This window comes from Amia ocellicauda, chromosome 5 (genome assembly GCF_036373705.1).
Source record: "Amia ocellicauda isolate fAmiCal2 chromosome 5, fAmiCal2.hap1, whole genome shotgun sequence".
Taxonomy (NCBI): domain Eukaryota; kingdom Metazoa; phylum Chordata; class Actinopteri; order Amiiformes; family Amiidae; genus Amia; species Amia ocellicauda.
In genome coordinates, this window is record NC_089854.1 from 13,950,457 (window position 1) to 13,970,311 (window position 19,855).

General features: G+C 38.0%; 1 protein-coding gene across 2 annotated transcripts in view; it reads left to right on the forward strand.

Annotated features, from left to right (window-relative positions):
- Positions 1 to 18,677: 18,677 nt before the first annotated feature.
- The window catches only part of ltbp4 (latent transforming growth factor beta binding protein 4), a 105,109-nt gene continuing 103,931 nt past the window's right edge, over positions 18,678 to 19,855 (forward strand). For both annotated transcript variants that reach the window (XM_066703940.1, XM_066703941.1), the window contains exon 1: positions 18,678 to 19,249. In XM_066703940.1, coding sequence (XP_066560037.1) covers positions 18,963 to 19,249 — 287 coding nt within the window. In that variant the 5' untranslated portion in view covers positions 18,678 to 18,962. The remainder of the gene's footprint in view (positions 19,250 to 19,855) is intronic.

The following is a 19,855-nucleotide window of genomic DNA, read 5'->3' on the forward strand; positions in this document are numbered from 1 at the left end:
TAGCCTCCCAATTGGACTGTGGAGTTTCATTATGTACAAGAATATCTGAAGTAGTGCTCACAAGTATCACAACCCCACTTGTCAGAATAACATATTTTCAAATCAGCTTCATAAGTTACTAACATGCATGCTGCTGCACCATGAACATGTTTGTATTTGCTGGTACCTCCCGTATCTGTCAATCCTCTGAGATTCACAAAAACGAGAGTTCAATATGCTTTAAAAAAATAAAATAATAATAAACAAAAACAACTGCTTGTCTCCCATTTGTAAACGGTGGCCGCTTTGGGAATAAGTGACGGCTGGCGCATCTCGATTTACAATTCCTGCAGTAATAGAGTGGGTGATTCATGTGTTGTGTGCCGACAGTGCCTGCATTTGTGTTCGCTGCTCTTCTTTGATTAGAGGCTTATCACTTGTCCTGTCAATAAGCGGACCCATTCTCACATACTGCCATCGATCTCCACAACTTTTCTTTCCAAGGGCCTCATCAAGGCATCATTTTTCTTGCTTGCTTAGATTCTGGTGTGATAACGAGGCTTGGGATGGGAGCTCAGGCAACAGGAGGTTTTTCTTTCTTATTTTACACTGTGCATTAATGGGCTTCTTTTTTTTCTTTCAACTCTTTTTGTTCTCTTGTTTTTTTGCTTCAGGCTTACAGTTGATATTTCAGCCTTGCCCACTTTTGCGTTGTGGTTTCCCTTGTGGAAGTTTAAAGTACAAGTTTGCAAGAAGAGCTAGACTCAGCTATTTGCAACATAGTTTTAAACAATGCAGCAATAAGGGCCATACATATTATATAAGATATATATGTAAGTCAGCTGTTAAAAGTAGGTGAGTTTATACATAAGGTAACATTAAATTCCTTTAAAATAGCATTTGAAATACAATACTTCTGTTTTTATTAGTACAGGCCCCTCAAGAAAATCATTAATTATTATCAAAATAAAACAAAATCTTGCGCAGAACTGATAATGTGTGTGTGTGTTGGGGGGGGGGGTTCTGTGGGATTTCCTGGAAGACCTGAAAACCTTGACTTGACTTAAGATGAAAAACTCCCATCAGGCTTAGCAAACCATTAAGCATTAATTTCCTCAACAGGATTTGACTGAATGGAGGAATCCCAAAGTCAACAGTACCCTGACTATTTATTACTAGAAACCGCTGAGTAGATAGAATGACTTGGTATCTGACAAGAGCGTTTAAGTTGTGTTTAAGGCTGACACATCAATTTTTCCCGATACCAGATAAGTGTTGAAGGGAATCCAGGTTTCATCAAAGCTTGTCTCTGTTTTACAGCCTTCTTAGCCCTGGAAGTGTATTCCGAGGCAGTATCTGTCCACTGGGAGGGCAAGTCTTCTCAGGATTTTAATAATGTCTTGCTTCCCTGCATCACGGAGAATGAGATGGACACCAGCCGAATTCCCCATGCGCCCGGCTCATTTCCATTCAGTCTTACGACTGCATAACTGCCGACTTAGAGGTGATGAGTGTTGAATAACGCATCGATGGTGGGAATCCACTCAATTCATATCATGCTCAGCAAGAAGTAGATTACAACAATACCTGACCATTTGATGCTTAAAAGATTTTGTATCTTTTGGCAATATGTCTCTCTTCCGTACTTGAATCTCCTAATTTCTCCCTTTTTCTTTTTTCCTCCCCCAACAGCAGGTGGAGCTTGCTCTGAGGGCGAAGAACACTGATATAAAAATGGTCCCCCCTGGACGAAATGATGGTGGCAGTGCGAACGACGATCGTGAAGAATCCAAGGAGGACCGCGAGGAGAGGATCTTAGCCATGCTGGGCATCATCGGGACAGTCCTCAACCTCCTGGTGGTAATATTCGTCTACATCTACACAACCATCTGAGAGACGCAGCAGGGGCTAGGGGGGTGGGGGAGGGGCGTGGAGCGTAACAGAAAATTGAGACCAACAATGAGAAAGACCGTCTTACCACAGTCCACGGAAAAAGATCAATCAGTGCCTGTCAAAAACTGTTGATGCATTGCATATTTCTCCATTGAAAAATAAATTAATAAATCCATACAAAAAAAGGAAATCTGTATGTTGAAGTCAGTTGAAGAACAGTTGAAGAACTCGCTCAACTGTGGACTGCTAAGAAACGTCTCTCAGCTGCAACCCTGGACTACAATGTCAGGATTCTTGAGTCTATAAGTGACCTTTGCCCCCCCTCTACTCCTTTTTATTTTAGTAAATAGATTAGATTTAATTATTTCCTGCCCCTGTCTGTAGAGTAGCATCCCTCCTGCAGCCTCACTTGCCCACTGTTTTTTTTTTTTTTTTTAATCTTATGCACTGCTAGGAGCAGCCCACTTGCTCCCATTGACAATTTAGCGGCTATCCAGAAGCACAACTGGCCATGACTTAAAGGGACTTGATGGCGAACTCTATCCAGCTCACGATGGCAAGCCTTTGGGGACTGTGGCTTGTGAAGTTGCCCTGGGATCTTGAAGTTGGTGAGCCCTCGACGTGTGGGGTGAAACTTCAGAAGGATTGCGTAGCACCTCCAGAAAACCAAGGCCTGCCCCAGTTTCTGGGCGGCCTCAATATACATTACTTTACAGATATATTGTTTTCTACCAATAAGCTGAAACCGGAGAAGACATAATGAAAGCAGAAACTGCAGAGAATGGACATCTTTCTACTCTCACGTACTTCCATTGAGTGCTTTTGCATTTCTGCTGTTTCTAAGCAAAATGTTATCTTGTCACTTATTTTGAAAGCATTATTATTATTATTATGATGATGATGATTATTATAGATCTACCAGCTTCAGAGATTGTGTCTTGGCAAGGAAAAACAAACAAACATACAAAAAAGTAAGAGCCGCAATGTATTTCAAAGGTGTGTTTTTCTTTTTCAGTCAAAAAACAGCAAAAAAAAAAAATCCTTCCTTACACACAAACAATCTTGCTGAACAGAAAAGAAATGTGTTGGGGCAGTATTGGCATATTGACATACATCAGTGTTTATTTTACTGTTATACATTAATCCCAATGCTCTTACACAACCTGATTGTGTTGAGCACTTTTTCACCTGGAAAAGGAACTGTACAAAAAACAGAAATTCATCTAGTTATGGTCACGTTGAATTAAATCAACAGCCACAGTTATATGTCACCAATATTACTCACACATGGTACCAATATTTCCCCAGCATTACATGGTTAAACTGTAGGAAACAAGAATGCCAAGCAGACTGCCAACTATATATACACAGTTCCGCTGTTGACTGATTTCATCAGCGAATCCAACTGGCCACCAATATTGTCCTCACAGTTGCTGGTTAACTGGGTAATGACATCTTGGAAAGGGAATAACTTTTTTATGCTTCTATGATATTAGCAAATATGTGGATATTTGAAGTCAAGGTCTTTTCTGGGATCAAGAAACAATTCACAGCAACTTCCTACTTTTAATTATGTTTCAAAATAAAGAAAAAAGAAAATGCTTCCCTACGATGTAGCGTATCTGACTTTGATTTTGATTTTTCTCAAGGGCCTACAATCCCAAAAGCTGCTCGCCTTGCTGTAAAATTTAGGTCGAGCTCCAATGCTTCCAAAACATACTTGAATATGAATGGCAAAATCAATCTATCGAGTGTTCCTTCCTTTTGAGAAGTCATACAGTAAACAAATAAAAAAGGTTATCTAGGTCACAAAAACTGCGTTCCAGCTCTGTCTTCTGAAAACCCATTGCTGTTCTGACAATCCTTAAATAGATGCTCTTTCACTCTATATGTAAAGCACAGGGCAGGCTAATGCAATTTAAGTGATTAAAACATTTTGGGGATCAAAATGGGGAATGAGGAACTTGGATTCTTTAAGCAATGCTGGAAATTTGCAGATTACATTATGAATGATATGAGTTTTTATGAGTGTCCCCAAGTCTACGGAGAATTGTGCAAAAAAACCTTATTTTAATCACGGTTAAGAAATGCATAAGATAAAAATAAGTTACTTGAGTCCGATGTTCCGGACCCATGTACAACAATGAAACTTAAGTGGTTCCTGTTTTCTTAATTTGTTTGCAGTGGTTTGGGTATAAAGGATTAAACTGACACACAATGGCATATGCTGACCAGTCATAGTAACCTGTGCAATACAACAGACCAAATGTAAATATCACAAGGCTCCAACCATTTTCAACAAAACCAATCTGAAAATGCTGCAAGGATCTTACATGGTATACAGTTTCAGTGTACATGTGTGCTATTAGGGTAGTGGTCCAACTTTGATTTCCCCAAACAAACGAAAATGTGGAGGCTTGAAACGTGCTTCACAATGAAGAAGACGGAACGTCTGTGTCTTTCCTCGTTTGCTGTTTGTTTTGCTACCAATTGCTAGCTTGAGTGTGTGAAGTTACTGTGGGTAAAATAAATAATTAAATAAATAAAACATGTTGAGAGGTCTACAGCAAACGCAATCCAGTCGTGGAAATGGCCTGAAGCAAACACGAAGCCATCTGTTCCCCATGGATAGATGTAGCAACTCTACTTGTATTCCTCTCATGTTTCCAACAAAAAAAGGTCTGACTTAGCAATATTTTACAAGGAAGTCAGACTGTATGGTTACATATTGCAGCTTTATCGACATACACCTGACACGTAACCCTGCTACCCTAACGTGGATGAAGACTTTATGATGCTTTACAAAAATTGATTTAGCTGAAAAGGAAGGCAGTATTACTTGAAAAAAAATGCAATATGTGCTGACATAGTCCATGTTAGCTGATATGAGTGAAAAGTCAGAGAAATGTGGAATGTTTCTAATGCACAGTACATTGTTTTACTGAACAGGTACCAAATTTACGGAACAAGCTAAAGAGCCTTACTCTCTGCGGTTAGCTTTATTGGGTATTCCGTAATGGCGAAATAATTGCGTATTACGCTTATTGTGTAATAATCACTGCAAGCCTGAAACATTATATAACTCACAGATGATGATCCCCACATTGCCCTGCCATGCAAATTCAGGCAGAAATATCTTAGATGTGATAACTGTTGGGTGATTTAGTTTTGAATACATCAATTATTTTGTGGTATGCTGAAATATTTTTACACCGCTTAATATTAATGTGCTTGGGGGAACAAATCTACATTTTAGCTACACTCTGATACTGAGTATGCCGTTGCTTATTCCTTTTGACGTTCTGTGTTTGTATGCACAGTTTATTATGTAGATTGATCTGGATATTATGTTTAATTTGGTGGCACAGATGGTACACTGCTTGAAGTCATTTGTATGATTGTGTTGTGTTGAGGAGGTTTTATCCATCTTCGGTTTCTGTTGTAAATGCAGAGGCCTTGTCCTTAATAATGCAACCAAACGTACAGTATAGAAGTCTGAGCAAGTGGACTTTTAAAGCAAACTTTTATGACAAGGAAGAACAAGAACCAAAAACATAATGATATGGGAAATTGTATTTATTTGTTTTATTGTAGTTTATAGTTTTCTCAGTGAGTTACATTAGGAACAAATAGAGCAAAAACACAGTTTAACAAACTTAAACCAATTTTGGAAATAAATTAAATAATATGGCATACCTTATTCTCCACTACCAGTACACTGCCCAGACCATAGTCACTGAATCACACGCTGAGTTTGACCAATTTGCCAATTATCCACTTGTCAATAACCAGGAAAACATCAATGCTTTTGTTGAGAATGGATCAAATATTTTTGTATAGACATTGTTGTTGTTTTTTAATCTGTCCTTACCATGTAATACTCACCACAAATCTTATTTCGATATTTGGTGATCCATTTCCCATTTTCCCAACATTTATACTATTTCTTCACGGGTTTCCCCATTTCATAGTAATAATTTTTTGATCAAATTCTGTTCAGCCTAAGTTCAATCTATGGTACATTTGTATGATGTGTATCACCTCAAGCACTTCTAAAGTCAGAATTGCAATGTCCACATTTCTTTCAATAAGTAAAGGTAATAACACACTTTAACTACAGGTCATTCGACTCCAGTGCATCCTGTCCCCTAAAGATGACAAGTTTTAAGTTAGGAGTTGTGTTGTGTTGTTGATGTTTAGGATGCTTTTATGATGTATCTTAGTTATGCATTTTGCCTGTTCACAAGTTATCTTGAGGACATGGATTTTTTTTTTTTTTACTTAGCTTTTCTTTTCATTTTTTTCTAATCAAGTCTGCAACACTACTCCCAACATATTGCATTTAGCAGGATTACTGTGCTACTGGAATACGTTCTTATTGAGGTGCAGTAAATGAAGCTGCTTGCAGGTCTTGCATTACCTACAGAGGACCCCAGAATTAAAGGTGATTATTGCTGGGGAATGGTGTGTGTCTGTGAGTGAGTGTGTGCATGGAGGAGGTATAGGCACAACATGGGGAGGAATTTTATACTTACTAAACAAAGAGAAAGGTAGCTTATGGTAAATTAAAATGTCTTGGCTAACTTGTTTATGATAAAAAGTGTAATAATAGTAATACTATTAATTGTGTGCCAAATTATACTGAAACAGCAAATAACAGAATTTGATATGTGCCATAATTATGACCTATGAAATATATATTTTATTGTATTTATTATTATTTTTTCAAAACACTGAAATGGAACTTTCTACATTCTGTCACAACAGAAAAGTATTTAATCAGCATTGTATTAACAATTGAATTGCCTTTATCACACAGGAACAAGCCTGAGCGCTTTGTAAAGTAAATGACGCAGAGGGATAAAATTAAACGTTTTCAGGGAAGGGGTCTCAGGGAGACAGTTTACAAGGAAATAAACAACAATATTGTGATCACTTACCTTGGAACAATCATGAACAAGCCATTCCTGGTGATCAGGGTTGCTCCAAAATGTTGATCTTTGCCAGGCACAAACTAAAACACACATGAAAACTTTCCCTGGCTTCCTGAAAAAGCAGCTGTGCACAGACAGGAATAATACGCCCAGTTCATTAGCTCTTATGGTGTCTTTGTATAGTCAGTGAACAAGACATTCAGTCCTTTTGAAAGGGCAACCTACAACCCTTCCCCTCCACATCTTTCACAGGGTTCACATTATTTCCTTTGCCATGACAAACTATCCTGTTTTTATTTTGTATTTATTTAGGTAGAAAAGGGCCAAACAGAACACTTGTAATAGCGCTTTGACATTTCCCTTTCAGAGAGAATGGCTTGGGTTACACTCAAGACAAGTGTTCAGAGTTTCTGTCCAAGTACAAATTGTCTTCAGATTGTACAAATGGTCAGATTAGGTAATTATATTTTGTATTTATTAAGCAGTGCTGTCAGAACAAAGTAAACTATTATTATTATTATTATTATGGTAACACTATATTATGGTGACATTAATACATGATTGGTAAGTAATTGATAAAACAGTTACTATTTACAAACCATTAATATTTCAATTTATAGATGATCAATAAACCTTTATAAGATATGGTTTATCATTTATAATACAGATTTTAAACAAAATTGTGTTTTGGCAGCTCCCCAAACTGTATTATAAACAATGTACCAATCATTTATAAATGACATAGTAACATAAAGTGTTACAGTTGTTATTATTTATTTATTTATTTGAATGCCTTCACAATAACCAATTGGATATTTTATGTTCCACCCAACTGCCTTTTCCCCATCCAGTATTTTTTGTATCTCTATAATGTGTGAATCAACAGACACTATGCGTCGGATGGGAACTATTTGAGTAAATTCATACTGTATACTGACCTGAGCTGTATTAGTGCAATCTGCCCAATCAGACAGATGTAACTGACTTAATGTTACACTGGGAACCCATTTTATTCCATCTCTTTTAAATCTGCAACTGTTGCAATCGTAAACCTAAAGGACTTCAGACATATGCAAGACTTCAGACATATGCATTTTAAATCAAACATTACTTTTCGTGTATTCCCTTCTGGAAAACAAAAGCATGTTTTATTTCTGTTTTGACCAAAACTGGAGCCAGCTTTATGCCCTCGTGCAATGCTTTCTGAGGCATGAGTCTCTATGTGTTTCTAAACAATGGGAGGGGGAAATTATATATACCATATATATATAATCTTTGGAATTAAACAAATCTCTAGCTTTAGCCTCGAAGCAAGACAGATGCCAACTTACATTCAGACATTTCCTGAAATAGGTTACACAATCTGACTATATTTAAACTTGCCACTAATGTAACACACTGGACTGTCAAAATACACCGTTCTCTGGGGGGAGATAAAAGGGAAAACATGTATGACTTTAGTATTGAAGAAAACAAGAATAACAGTTACACTTTTACAAAATGTACCATAACGGAAGTAGGGGTGAATGTGTGTATGTGTGTGGCGGGGGTGTCACCACTGCTAAAATCTATCATCATTAGTTACTTTTAAAGTTGCACTGCATACAGTTTGTAAGGTGATGCACTCCTCATAGCTTATGCTGTATGTATCTGGCTAAGATCTAAGAACTGACCTAAGACAGACTTGCTTTTACAAAAGTATAATAGCTTTTCTATTTACTATGGGCAATTCAAAGTAATCAATAAAAATCCAGTTCATAACATGTTTAAATGCTGACCAATGGGTCCAATGTTCTTGCGCATACCTACGATAATACATGAATGCCTTTAAATGATCCATGTGTGTTGCCAAATATTTGATGTCATTTTTTAAATTATTATTATTATTCTTCTGTTTTAAAGGCGGAACTGAAAACTCAAAATAATACATTTCTGTGTCTGAAATGAATAAACAGAAAGACAATAGAACTACTGCCATGGAATCAAATGTATTTTTAATGTATTCTTTATAATATATAAAATATATATATAATAATAAAAAAGATGTGAAAAAGATTGGCGGAGGTCTCTTTATTTCTTCCTTGAATCTGCTTTATTTTTTGTTAGTAGTAAGGAATTTGAGGAACACTGGCCTACTGTATAGTGCATGGAGCAGTGTAGTCATATTTTGTGCTGATCTGTTTAAATGAAGGATTTCAGACTTCTGACATTGTAATATGTCACTCCATTGCATCCAACATACTCTCACGGACAGTCACCCTTTTAGAGTCTGTGGTGTGAGTGTGTTGCCCTCACTACAATCTGCCTCCCATTCCCAGGGTAGATGTGTAGTACGGGTCATTGGATTTCCTTTCATGAAGAAAGTAAGAAAAGAAAACTGCAGCCTGAGTGCGTGTTGTTCAGCTGCCGAAATTAGTTTTCCTTTTCCCCACCATAAACCACAGGAGCCTCCAGCGAAGCAATCGCCCACCTCACACTTTCACCCATGAAGGGTCTCCAGGAACACAGGGGTGTTATTGTGTCGTAATTTCAGTTGTTGCAGAGCACTGAGTTTAAATCACTTGGATGTTTTGCCATGTGTCAAAAGGAGAGACGAGAGCCAGAAGGCTAGGAGCTGTTGTCAGGGTCTTGTGTTTTTTGGGGTAAGGAGTTTTCAGAAAGGTCAGGGCACAGACCTCACGTTGCTTGGATATTTGGATGAGGAAAATGTAATTTGTTTTGCTTGAGTGGCTACCTGATTTGTGAAAAACGTGATCATTTATTGTTGGCTACTCCTATCTTTTAAATGTTTTTTAAGCCAGAGGAAAGTTTTGTAGGCAGGAAAAAGAAAAATCCAGGTAATTGCTGTTGTTTTCTCTAGACTCTTCACTTTGAATGGTGTGCAGTAAAGAAATATGTTAATCTCAACAGCTTCTAAACTAGAGAATGCCCTCCTGCATCTTCTACCCCATTAGGGACAACCTACATATTGGCCACCAGTCTTTTAATGTGGCAAACCCTGTCGTCCCTTGAGTCTATTTATACCTCCCACACTGGAGTGCTACGGAAAGGACAAATTAATCATTCTGTGGGCCGCTGCTGTGTTTATTCCCAGGCCATAATTCTCTTCACCTCATTTAGTTAAGGTCCTACAAGCTAGCCACTAATAACCAACTAGCTGGGGCTCTAAGGGAAAGCTTGCTAGGTTTTATGTGCCAAATGATCTATAGGAATTAACTGCTACCTGGGGCCGTCAAGTGGAGTGCAAATCATCTCTGAAACGTACACCTTGATGCATGCACAATGAGACGCAGGTTTCCCTCCTCCTGTAAAAGATGTCCTGGTCAGAAGGTTATAGATGTGTTGGGAATACATACATATTTATTGATTTATTTTATTTGAAATCGCCAATTATTTTTTATTTTCTCCCCCCTACGTTTTTTTTTTTAATTGTGCTAATGCATCTTGGCTTGTCGCCACCACACTGGTGGAAGTAGGAAGTACGATTGGGACCCTCCAAATCCCAGCCACACTCACGGTCACAATCTGCAAATTACATAAACTGGGATTGAACTGGCAAACCACAAATCCACTCAGTAGGCCAACAAATATATTTAATAAGGAAGGATTTAAAGGCAAGGCAAAAGATCAAATAAGATATGCACTGATTTATACCTATCTTATTATTTTCTTCAGTTTAGCATTGTATTTCCTAAATGTTTCAATTATTATTCATTGTTTTGTACTTTCAACAGCATTGGGGCTGTGTGACTCAGCAGGTTTGAGCATGTTGCTGATAATAGCAGGCCGTGGGTGTCTGTTCAGTTTCACTCTGTCAGTGATGGGTTGGAGCCCAATACAGATTATATTATCAATTGTAACCACAGTCCTGATGGGGTACAGTGGTGGTTATAGACCATTTCTGCTGGGGTTCCTGACTGGGGCCAGTTGTAATATTAGGGGGGCCATCAATTTCTCTGCGGTGTTGAAGTAGGGGGTGTTTTGTCCGCTATGCTAGCAGGGGGTGGGTGTTGGGGGTGCTGACTATGTTTTGTCCGCGGTGATAGCGGGGGGGTTGTGCTAACAGTGTTCTGTCTGCAGTGCTAGTTAGGGGGGCCATAGAGGGGGGCAAACTTGCTGTCACAGGGGCACCTCCTGGCCCCCCCTAAGAACCGCCCCTGATGGTTTGATGAGCTGTTTGATACAACTGGACCCGAAACAAAGTGTCCAAAACATTTTCCATACATTGATTAACATTGTAGTAATTGGTTGATACAAGCTTCATTTTCTTCCCTGGTAAGTTTACAGCATGTTTTCTCCTCCCCCCCCCCCCCACAAAAAAAAAAAAAAAATTAGTAGATGTGATCAATGTTTTAAAATCTTGGCTTCCTCCTAAATATCCTCATAACTCTAGTGAGATTTCACATGCCAAAACAAAACAATCTGCTGTTAAGGGGGCACCCTAAATGTTCATGTAAAAGCTTTTATCTGAGGTTTGCAAAACAGAAATGTTGTTGACATGTTCAGCAGGCTCATGTATAATTTGTTTTCCCTATGTATGTATGCATGCATGTATTAATTTCCAACATGTTTACCATCATGTATGAAGATTCACACTATACCGTATTTATTTTGCCTTTTTTAAATTTTCCTTCCACATTCCTCCACTCACTATTTCCTCAGTAGGGACATCTTTTCCCCAGGGTGCAATGCTTTAGATGTGGTGTAATTTTTGCAGGTCCTAGCTGCTTTACACCTTGGGTCTTTTTTTTTTTTTTTGCTGCTCCCTTTATAATGGATGCTGTTTGACTTATTTCACAGCACTCCCCGGGAGAAATCCTCCAAATCCATGGGTGAAATTGATGGATTGGGTAGTAAAAGATTCATGCTCACGTTTCAGTCCTTGAATCAAAGAAAGAGGGAAGAGAAGGAAAAAAAGGGGGAAAAAGGAAAGGAAAAATACTACGCTTTGTGACAGTGCCACTAGAGGCTGTAAGTAAATTTACTTTCCCCTGAGGATATTGAGCAGAGGTGGCAGCATGCACACACAGCTAGATGCACAAACAAACAAAAATATTTGCAGGAGCATATGTTGGGTTATACGCTAGTATATGTGACATCAAGCTAGGAGAGGTCAACAATTATGTATATCTAGGTCAGTAACTATCATCAACTGTAAAGCAGATGTCTGAAAAGCATACATGTATATTAGAATGGCCAAAATGAGTTGGCATGCTTTCTGAAGAATAAATCAGATTCTAAAGGGGAAACTAGCTTAAAAGTAAGGCCTGAGACCAATTTGTGCTTGCTAAAATATGGGTGAGAGACCTGGATGCAGAATGTGTGTACGAAATATAATTTTTACATCAACGTAAAATTTGTATGGCTCTGTTTTTAGGGCAATGTTCAATTCAATGATTTTTCTAATAGTACAATAATTGTTAAAGATTGCTAAGCAGGTCCACGGTTTACCTACTCAGCTTTGTAGAAGATTCCGAAAGTGCTCGTTAATAGCAACGTTTAGCTCAACACTGATGAGGCTATATGTCATGGCTAAGTAGTGGAGTACTCTAACCACGTTGTGCAAATGCAATGTTAGTGCCTCATTGTAGTCAGCATCAGCAAAAAGCAAAACAAGAAAATGACGTCAAATCAGAGTTTGTTGGAAATTTCCTTTAACGAGGCACTTCTAAATTGCACGGCATTGATCTCGCCACAAATCACGACACGATTTTATTTAGACAAAGACAAAGCAAAATAAATTAAAATAAGGATGTTGAACTTTTGGGTCTATTAAAGTGTCTGGAAGGTGAAACATGATGTGTGTGTTTCCCCAGATTTGGTGTGTAAAGCTCTGTAAAATGGCATTAACCCACTGTGCTAATTTGGTTTGTGCACTAACCCCATAGCAACCTCTTCAAGGTGTTTTTTTATTATTATTATTTGGTGGCTAGTGTTATGAGTCTGCAGGGCAGTTTTTCCACCACTTTGACCACATGCAACACAAGTGTGGAGACTAAACAGAAACCCTGTGTCTTTTGACGTGACCTGCACATCTGGGAAACCTATGGCACAGACTTGCAAGAGGGATTGGCAATAACTGATAATAATAATAATAATAATAAAAAAAAAAACATTAAAATATAAAGACTTTTGCTCAGATATGGGGGAAAAAAGGTCAGCGCAGCTAGAGAGGTAGATGCTGTCACAACATTTTAATACATCGTGTCAGGGAGCCTATTGCATTTGAAGTGTTGGGCTATTTTACGCAACTTTCTCATGCACACTGACTTCACCTGAGGGCACAAAAGCAAAGCATGGGGGAGAACTCAAACCAGTGATGCATCAATGATACATGCGGAAATGTGCGGTGCAGGGCTGGGGGTGGGGGTGGGGGTGGGGGTGGGGGGGCTGGAAGCTGGTTTTATCAATAGCGAAGATACAAATTTCAGCCTAAGTCAATTCATGGTTTCTTTCAAAGAAAAGGTTGACTTCATTTTGGAGAATTGAGAGTCCTAGTGACTAACTTTCAAGATGTATGAATGTGTATGTATGCTCTGTAGGAGTCGAAGAGCACTCACATCCTTCAGTTCAAGCATTGTGATTTGATGATTAATTTAGTCGTTCATTAAACTCTCCTTATTTATCAATAATGTCTTTCCAGAATTTTCTCAACACTGATGTCAGTCCGGAGACAAAGTGAAAAGGTTCCAGCTGATTGAAAGCATATATGACAATTTATGTGTTGATGTATGTACAGTAAGTATGTATTTATGTATTGATTGAATCATTCTTTCGTGTATTTATTTATTAACATACAGAAATGCTTGTTTAATTTAGTCACCTAATACTAATAATAATCTGTTCCATTTTATGCATGGAGATTTGTGTCCATAAATGTCCCAAAGCTGTAGGATACAAATACTTGGCAATACTTACCCTGAATACCCTGATCATCTCATACAATAACTTGTTACCTGACCATCAAGTATCTCAGTAAATGTTTTTCTTTTTTTCTTTTTAATGTGGGAGTCCTCCTTTGCTCCTTTGTCCTTCCTTGATTTCTGACTCAGTCAATTTGGCTCAGTCAGTGTACTGTCCAGGCAGTGGTACCTTGAGCTTTAAAAAGATTTAAAGGATATATCTATATATAACTATAATTGTGACCTTCTTCGTCAGTATTTATTAGAGAATGTAATTAGAGGTTTAAAACTCATCTCTACTGGGCGGCATACACCACTATACTGCAAAGCAGAGGTGGAAGTCTGTTCAGGCACATACAGGGCTAGTTTCCACAATAGGAGTTGAATCACAACCCCCCACCTCCTTGTACACACACACACACACACACACACACACACACACACACACACACACACACACACACATGCAAGTGATGCTACGCATGGGAAAGTTGACACTCGCATACACGCACTCTCCCAATGACAGTATGATTTTTAATTGATTCAAAACCCCCTCACAGCCAAACGCAGAGAGTCCTCTCAGGCAGGGCTGAGAGTCGGCTATAAAAAGCAAATAATGTGGAGTGTGTTGGGGGGGAGCGGGTGGGCTAAGGGGGGGAGACACATAACACGGTAAACCAAATAAAGCATTCACATGGAACAAGGAACTCAGGAATAAATGCATACAAATGCCTTGTGTGGGAGCATACAATTGGTTAGACATGCAAACACTGCCTTTGCCTTCCAAAACAGAACATCACTTTTTAAAATATATTTTTTCCCCCTTGCTGGTGATTTGTGAAAGCATACAGAGTAGCATGAACCGTGCAGTGCTTTAGTTGACCTGGATGAAAAAGCTCCAGTAAGGCCTGTCTTAGACGCACAACTGCTCCAGGGGGTGGATCAATTTGTAACCATGTCACTGCAGGATAGAGGACCACATTCTTTAGCAAATTCATACCTCATATGAATACTCCTCACCCCCGTATGTCTTTGTGAAGCCTGCTTTCTGGGCAGGGACTCAGCTCTGGTAAAATACAGCGTAGGTGGATTCCATCTTGAAATGTAGCACTAACTACAGCCCAAACTCACCAAAGTCACCAAAACATATGTAGTCTTCACCCAATCAATGATTAAAGCAGAAATACCAAGCTGATCTTTAACAGGGGCTTTCATTTTAGTCAACACAGAGCTCAGAAACAACCTAAAAGTAACAGAAACCATATATACCTTTTGCTGAATACCTGATACTTAATTATACCTGATCGTAACGCAAGTCTATCCATAACCAAATCAAATAGTCACACTAAAGATCCTTACAATGGAGTTCCTTTTCCATCCCCCACGGATATTTTGATATGGTCTCTGCCTATTTCAAGTGCATTGCTGGGACCGGCACTGTGAAATTATTCTTATGTTCAGAAAGGCAAGGCGGAGGTAAAAGGGAAAATTTGGGACTCAACAGATGGTCATGCTTCTTTCATTATGAGGCAAAATCAAACAACCATTTAATCAATTTCCGACAAGGCTGCAAATTGATCACTTTTTATTAGGTTTAATTGATTGCTCTGAAAGCTATTAAGGTAAAGACTGGAGTATTGTATAATTGCACTCATGTTTGTTTGCCTGATTTATTTATTTGATTGGATTCATATTCTTCAATTAAGATTAACCCCCTTCTGTCTGTACCCAAAAATAAGATTTCCCGTGTCTGATCAGTATGCTTTACCAATATCCAAAAAGGGCTTGGGGTCTGTATTTTTTATTATGCCTCACGCACACACAATATTCTATGGGCGTTATCTTTTTGAAATGGTCTTTAAATGGCTTTTCATTGTCTACCTCTATCTGCAGTACAGACACAATTTGCAGTGGCCGATTGTTAATTAACGAGTGGCCTACAGCTACAGCCCACCATAGCACAGAAGAAGACGAGTTCCCTGATATGTACAATTATTGTAGTGCAATCAGTCCATACACCTGTTTGACACTGCAACCCCTCAGCGCAGGTCTAGGAGAATGTGAAGCATTTATTGAACCAACTGGGTGTGAAAGCAAAACAAAAGTAACACTGGCAAGGTTTGGAAACAAAAGAAGAGGGAATATCCTGGATTTCAGCAGTCTGCACTTTGCCTGTAGCCCTTGTTGTTTTGTGTACAAAGAAATATTGCTATTGTTGTTGTTGAACTAGTCTTCCAGGTCACATCGAGACTTGGTTATGACTCCAGTTTTCAGTACGGCTTATGAAAATATACCAAATTTAAGCCGAAACGGTGTTCGGGTAGAGACAGGATGAGTGCTGCACCGCTTGGCAGTGTAATAACTCACAGTATTTTTCCACAGCTCATCTGAGTCTACATTGCAGATTTCAGCAAATTCGGTGAGTTTGATGGGCTAGGCCTGCACAGAAACGATTACCTGGAGACTCAGAGCATAAAATATTATTACTGAGCTATGAAGACTAGCGCACAAGTGGAGAGCTTTGATTAAGCAAATCAATAGCCAGGGCGATACTAACTGGACCACCAACTCGTTAGGGGATTCCTGGGGTGTGCTAATGAGCCTTTTCCTGATTACCCTTGCCGAAGCAGAAACTCTTCCTAATTCAGCTCTCTGCGCCTCCCAGAGTGACTATTAACAGGTCCCTGTCCCCCCAACCTTGCCTGTGAACTCAATCTTTTTTTTGGAATTGCAGCAGGCTCACAGCATAATTGCCTATCACGAGATTACAGGCTACCTTCCCTCCTCTGCCTGGTGTCGAATCCCATGGAAGAGATTACAGAGGGAGTTTGTTAATCGATGGCTGGGGCTCGGGAAAGGATTTTGCTGGGAAAGCACTTTGGATTTTCTTCTGCACCATAACCCTAGCTTCCCACCCCCCATCTCTCCCACCCCCCACCACCCCCAAGCTCACTCAGCAACAAAGAAGAAAAGGAAAGAAAAATGCTCCTGTATCACAGCTGCCAGCAAAGAAATACCTTTTGTCGTTTTTAGTCTACATTATGTTGATTCCTTCTTCTGTCACTGGGAACTGAAAGGTCCATGTATTTTAACTGAGATGCACACATTATGTTTCTGACTAAGTTAAAATAAATAAATAAATGCATGAAGTCCATATTTTGTTAGATACACTTCTGACTTTCAGTCCACCTGATTGATTTGTGGTTGCTGGTATTAAATTGTGTTCATGTTTTACTTAAGTGTGGTAGTCAGTTACAGTAGCTCTCAGCACAACCTCATTCTGCACACTTCGTATTGATTGAATTGGGTTGTTTAAATGAACTGAAGTTATGGATTTTTTTCAGCCTGTCTCCTTTGCTTTGATTTGTGCTGCCATCTAGTGAAAAGTATGAGACAGCTTAAATGTATCGTTATTATTATCTTTTTGTTTTTTCCGTCTTTTGTCATTTGCAAAACAAGTTCTGGAAATAATTGTATTGTTAAGGTCCTTACTGAATAACAAAACTAAACAAACGTTTTTTGTGGGAGAGTTAAGCTTTATGATTTAATGATATTTGAATCTTATTCATATTTTTATTAAATAGTGTTAAATTCAATGCATTGCATTTATGTTTGTTACTTAAAACACTATGTAACAAAGCAACACATAAGAATGACAAAATACTAAACACTTAAGGGCATTGTAACTATTTTATTCACAATATTTCTTCAAACAAAATCCATTTATAAAAGGTTAGACTTTCCTGCGTAGAATAAAGCTCGGTTTATGTAGGTGCTTTAGATATGAATTTTATACAAAAATGTTGATATCATTTACATAAATATAGTATACAGTAGGATATACGTTTCATATTGTACATAATCTTTATACCTTGTAATTCGAGGATTGACCACTAGATTGCGTTTTAGGACAACAAATTCACCTGCACCTACCAAACCTATATATATATATATATATATATATATATATATATATATATATATATATATATATATATATATATATATATAATACTGACATATTTTAGATTAGAAAATAATAGACAATAGTAATATTAATAATAGATTTTTGTAATCTGCATAAAGCAATACCTCGCCTATATTTTGTAACAGTAAGAGTTGTTACTGTGTTAAAATGAACTCAGTCCTTAATCACACTCAGATAGGATAGATACATAAATAGCCAGAGAAAGAGATAGATATAATACCACTCTTCGGATCCTTGTTGTGCAGAAACAACCCACATGTAATTAAGACAATATAATAGATCATTATACTCTCTGTGCATTAACTTGGGAACTATTTACTTTCATGATTAATAGGAACAGGACAGTGAAATGTCTGATCTGCTGTGTCTTTAGGAGGCTAAATCCGTTATCAGATCCGGCTTAGCTGTGTCTTTATTGGCTTTATTTGCTGCAGGATGGATTGGAAGTGTTCAAGCATAATAATCTTGAAGATGCAATATCTATTTAAGGCACAAAATGCCACACGCCTTTCCAAACTGATGTCCATCAGTGTCAGAAATTCAGTGAGGCGGGGTTGAGCAGATGGAAAGGAGAAAAACTGTAAAATGTCCTTTTCCAAATGGAACAGATTGAATGGTTTTATAAAGGCGCACAGTAAGGAGTAAAATACGCATTCTTACGATTCATTTGCTATACAAATGGTGCAAGCAGAAATTAGATGCAGTTGGATGTGAATACAATCGTTTATTTCCCACTGTGGGGCGGAATGCAAAGACTGCAACATGGCCCAATGCGACCCCCTCATACCAACCCATCACGCTGTTTTAAGCCTTTAGCCGAGGACTTGTGCTACCCTATCCCTCCCACTTTGCAAGGCTATTGGCTGACTAACATCTACAACGCAAGGCTTTGGTCCTATTGGCTTAACGTTTTTGTAAGCCCAACTTTAAACCTCTTCTATCTGTGCACTTGCGTCCACAGAAAGTTCAATAATACCCATTGCAAATGCGCAGACCCTCTTGGCACACACACCCAACCTGGCCCTGGATACAATTCAGCGGGATGGTGCAGAAGCAATTCTCCAGTGACAAAATAAGTGAAAGATCATGCAAATGAAAATCTAATTAGAGTTAAACATTTACAGATTTATATGTATATAAATTACAAGAACAGAAACCCACATTCATTTTCTTATCCACGTTGTAAAATTTAGAATTTTTTGGAACTTTAATTAGTTTTGTTTGGACACCCTGAACCCTTTGGGATGTAAACACCTACAACACAAAATGTTGAACAGGAAACAAGTGCTATTGGTGTTAACTTGGTTTGGACTGATGCTGCTTTTGACACTTTCTGATGCACTGGAGACCAAAAAGCAAAAGACTGCCACAAGGAAGCTGGGGCGGGAGACGCAGCGGGTCGAAGACAGCAGTCCAGCTCGGCGTTTACGTGATGCCCCAGGGAAGACAACTGCCAAGCCAAGATTGAAAAGCCAAATCCCCAAGATAAAGGCACTTGCAAAAGTGAGAAATGAAGCGACCAATTCCACCAAAAAGCTAAACAAATTGACTGGGTAAGTTATAATAATAATAATAATAATAATAATAATAATAATAATAATAATAATAATAATGCTTATACACTTAAACATATCGTGGTCGACAAGGCAGTTGCATTGAAATGATATTATGTATTGGTGAATAAAATATAGTGATTATTTTACCTCCTGAAAAGTAAATAAACATAAACAGGCTTTACTCAGCAGTGGAAAGCAAATTATATGAAATACAATACATTGAGCTAAATCAATACATACAACAACAATTTAAACAAACAAGCAAATAAACAAATGAATAAATAACATGAGCTGCAGTACTGGTAGGAGATAAACCATTTGTTTTAGAATAAATTAAATGTCACGGTGAAAGTTTGAGTTTTTCTTGTCTTAAAATGTACTAAAATGTATTCAACTCTATATGTATGTATAAGTGATGTATAGTATAATGTATTTATTGAGCAAAACATAATAATGATAACGCAAATAATAATAATAATAATAATAATAATAATAATAATAATAATAATAATAATACATTTTAATTAATATGATGATGAAAATAAATAGCAGTGTCTTTAAAGCTCTGTTCTAGATAAGACTACATTTCCCAGCATGCATTAA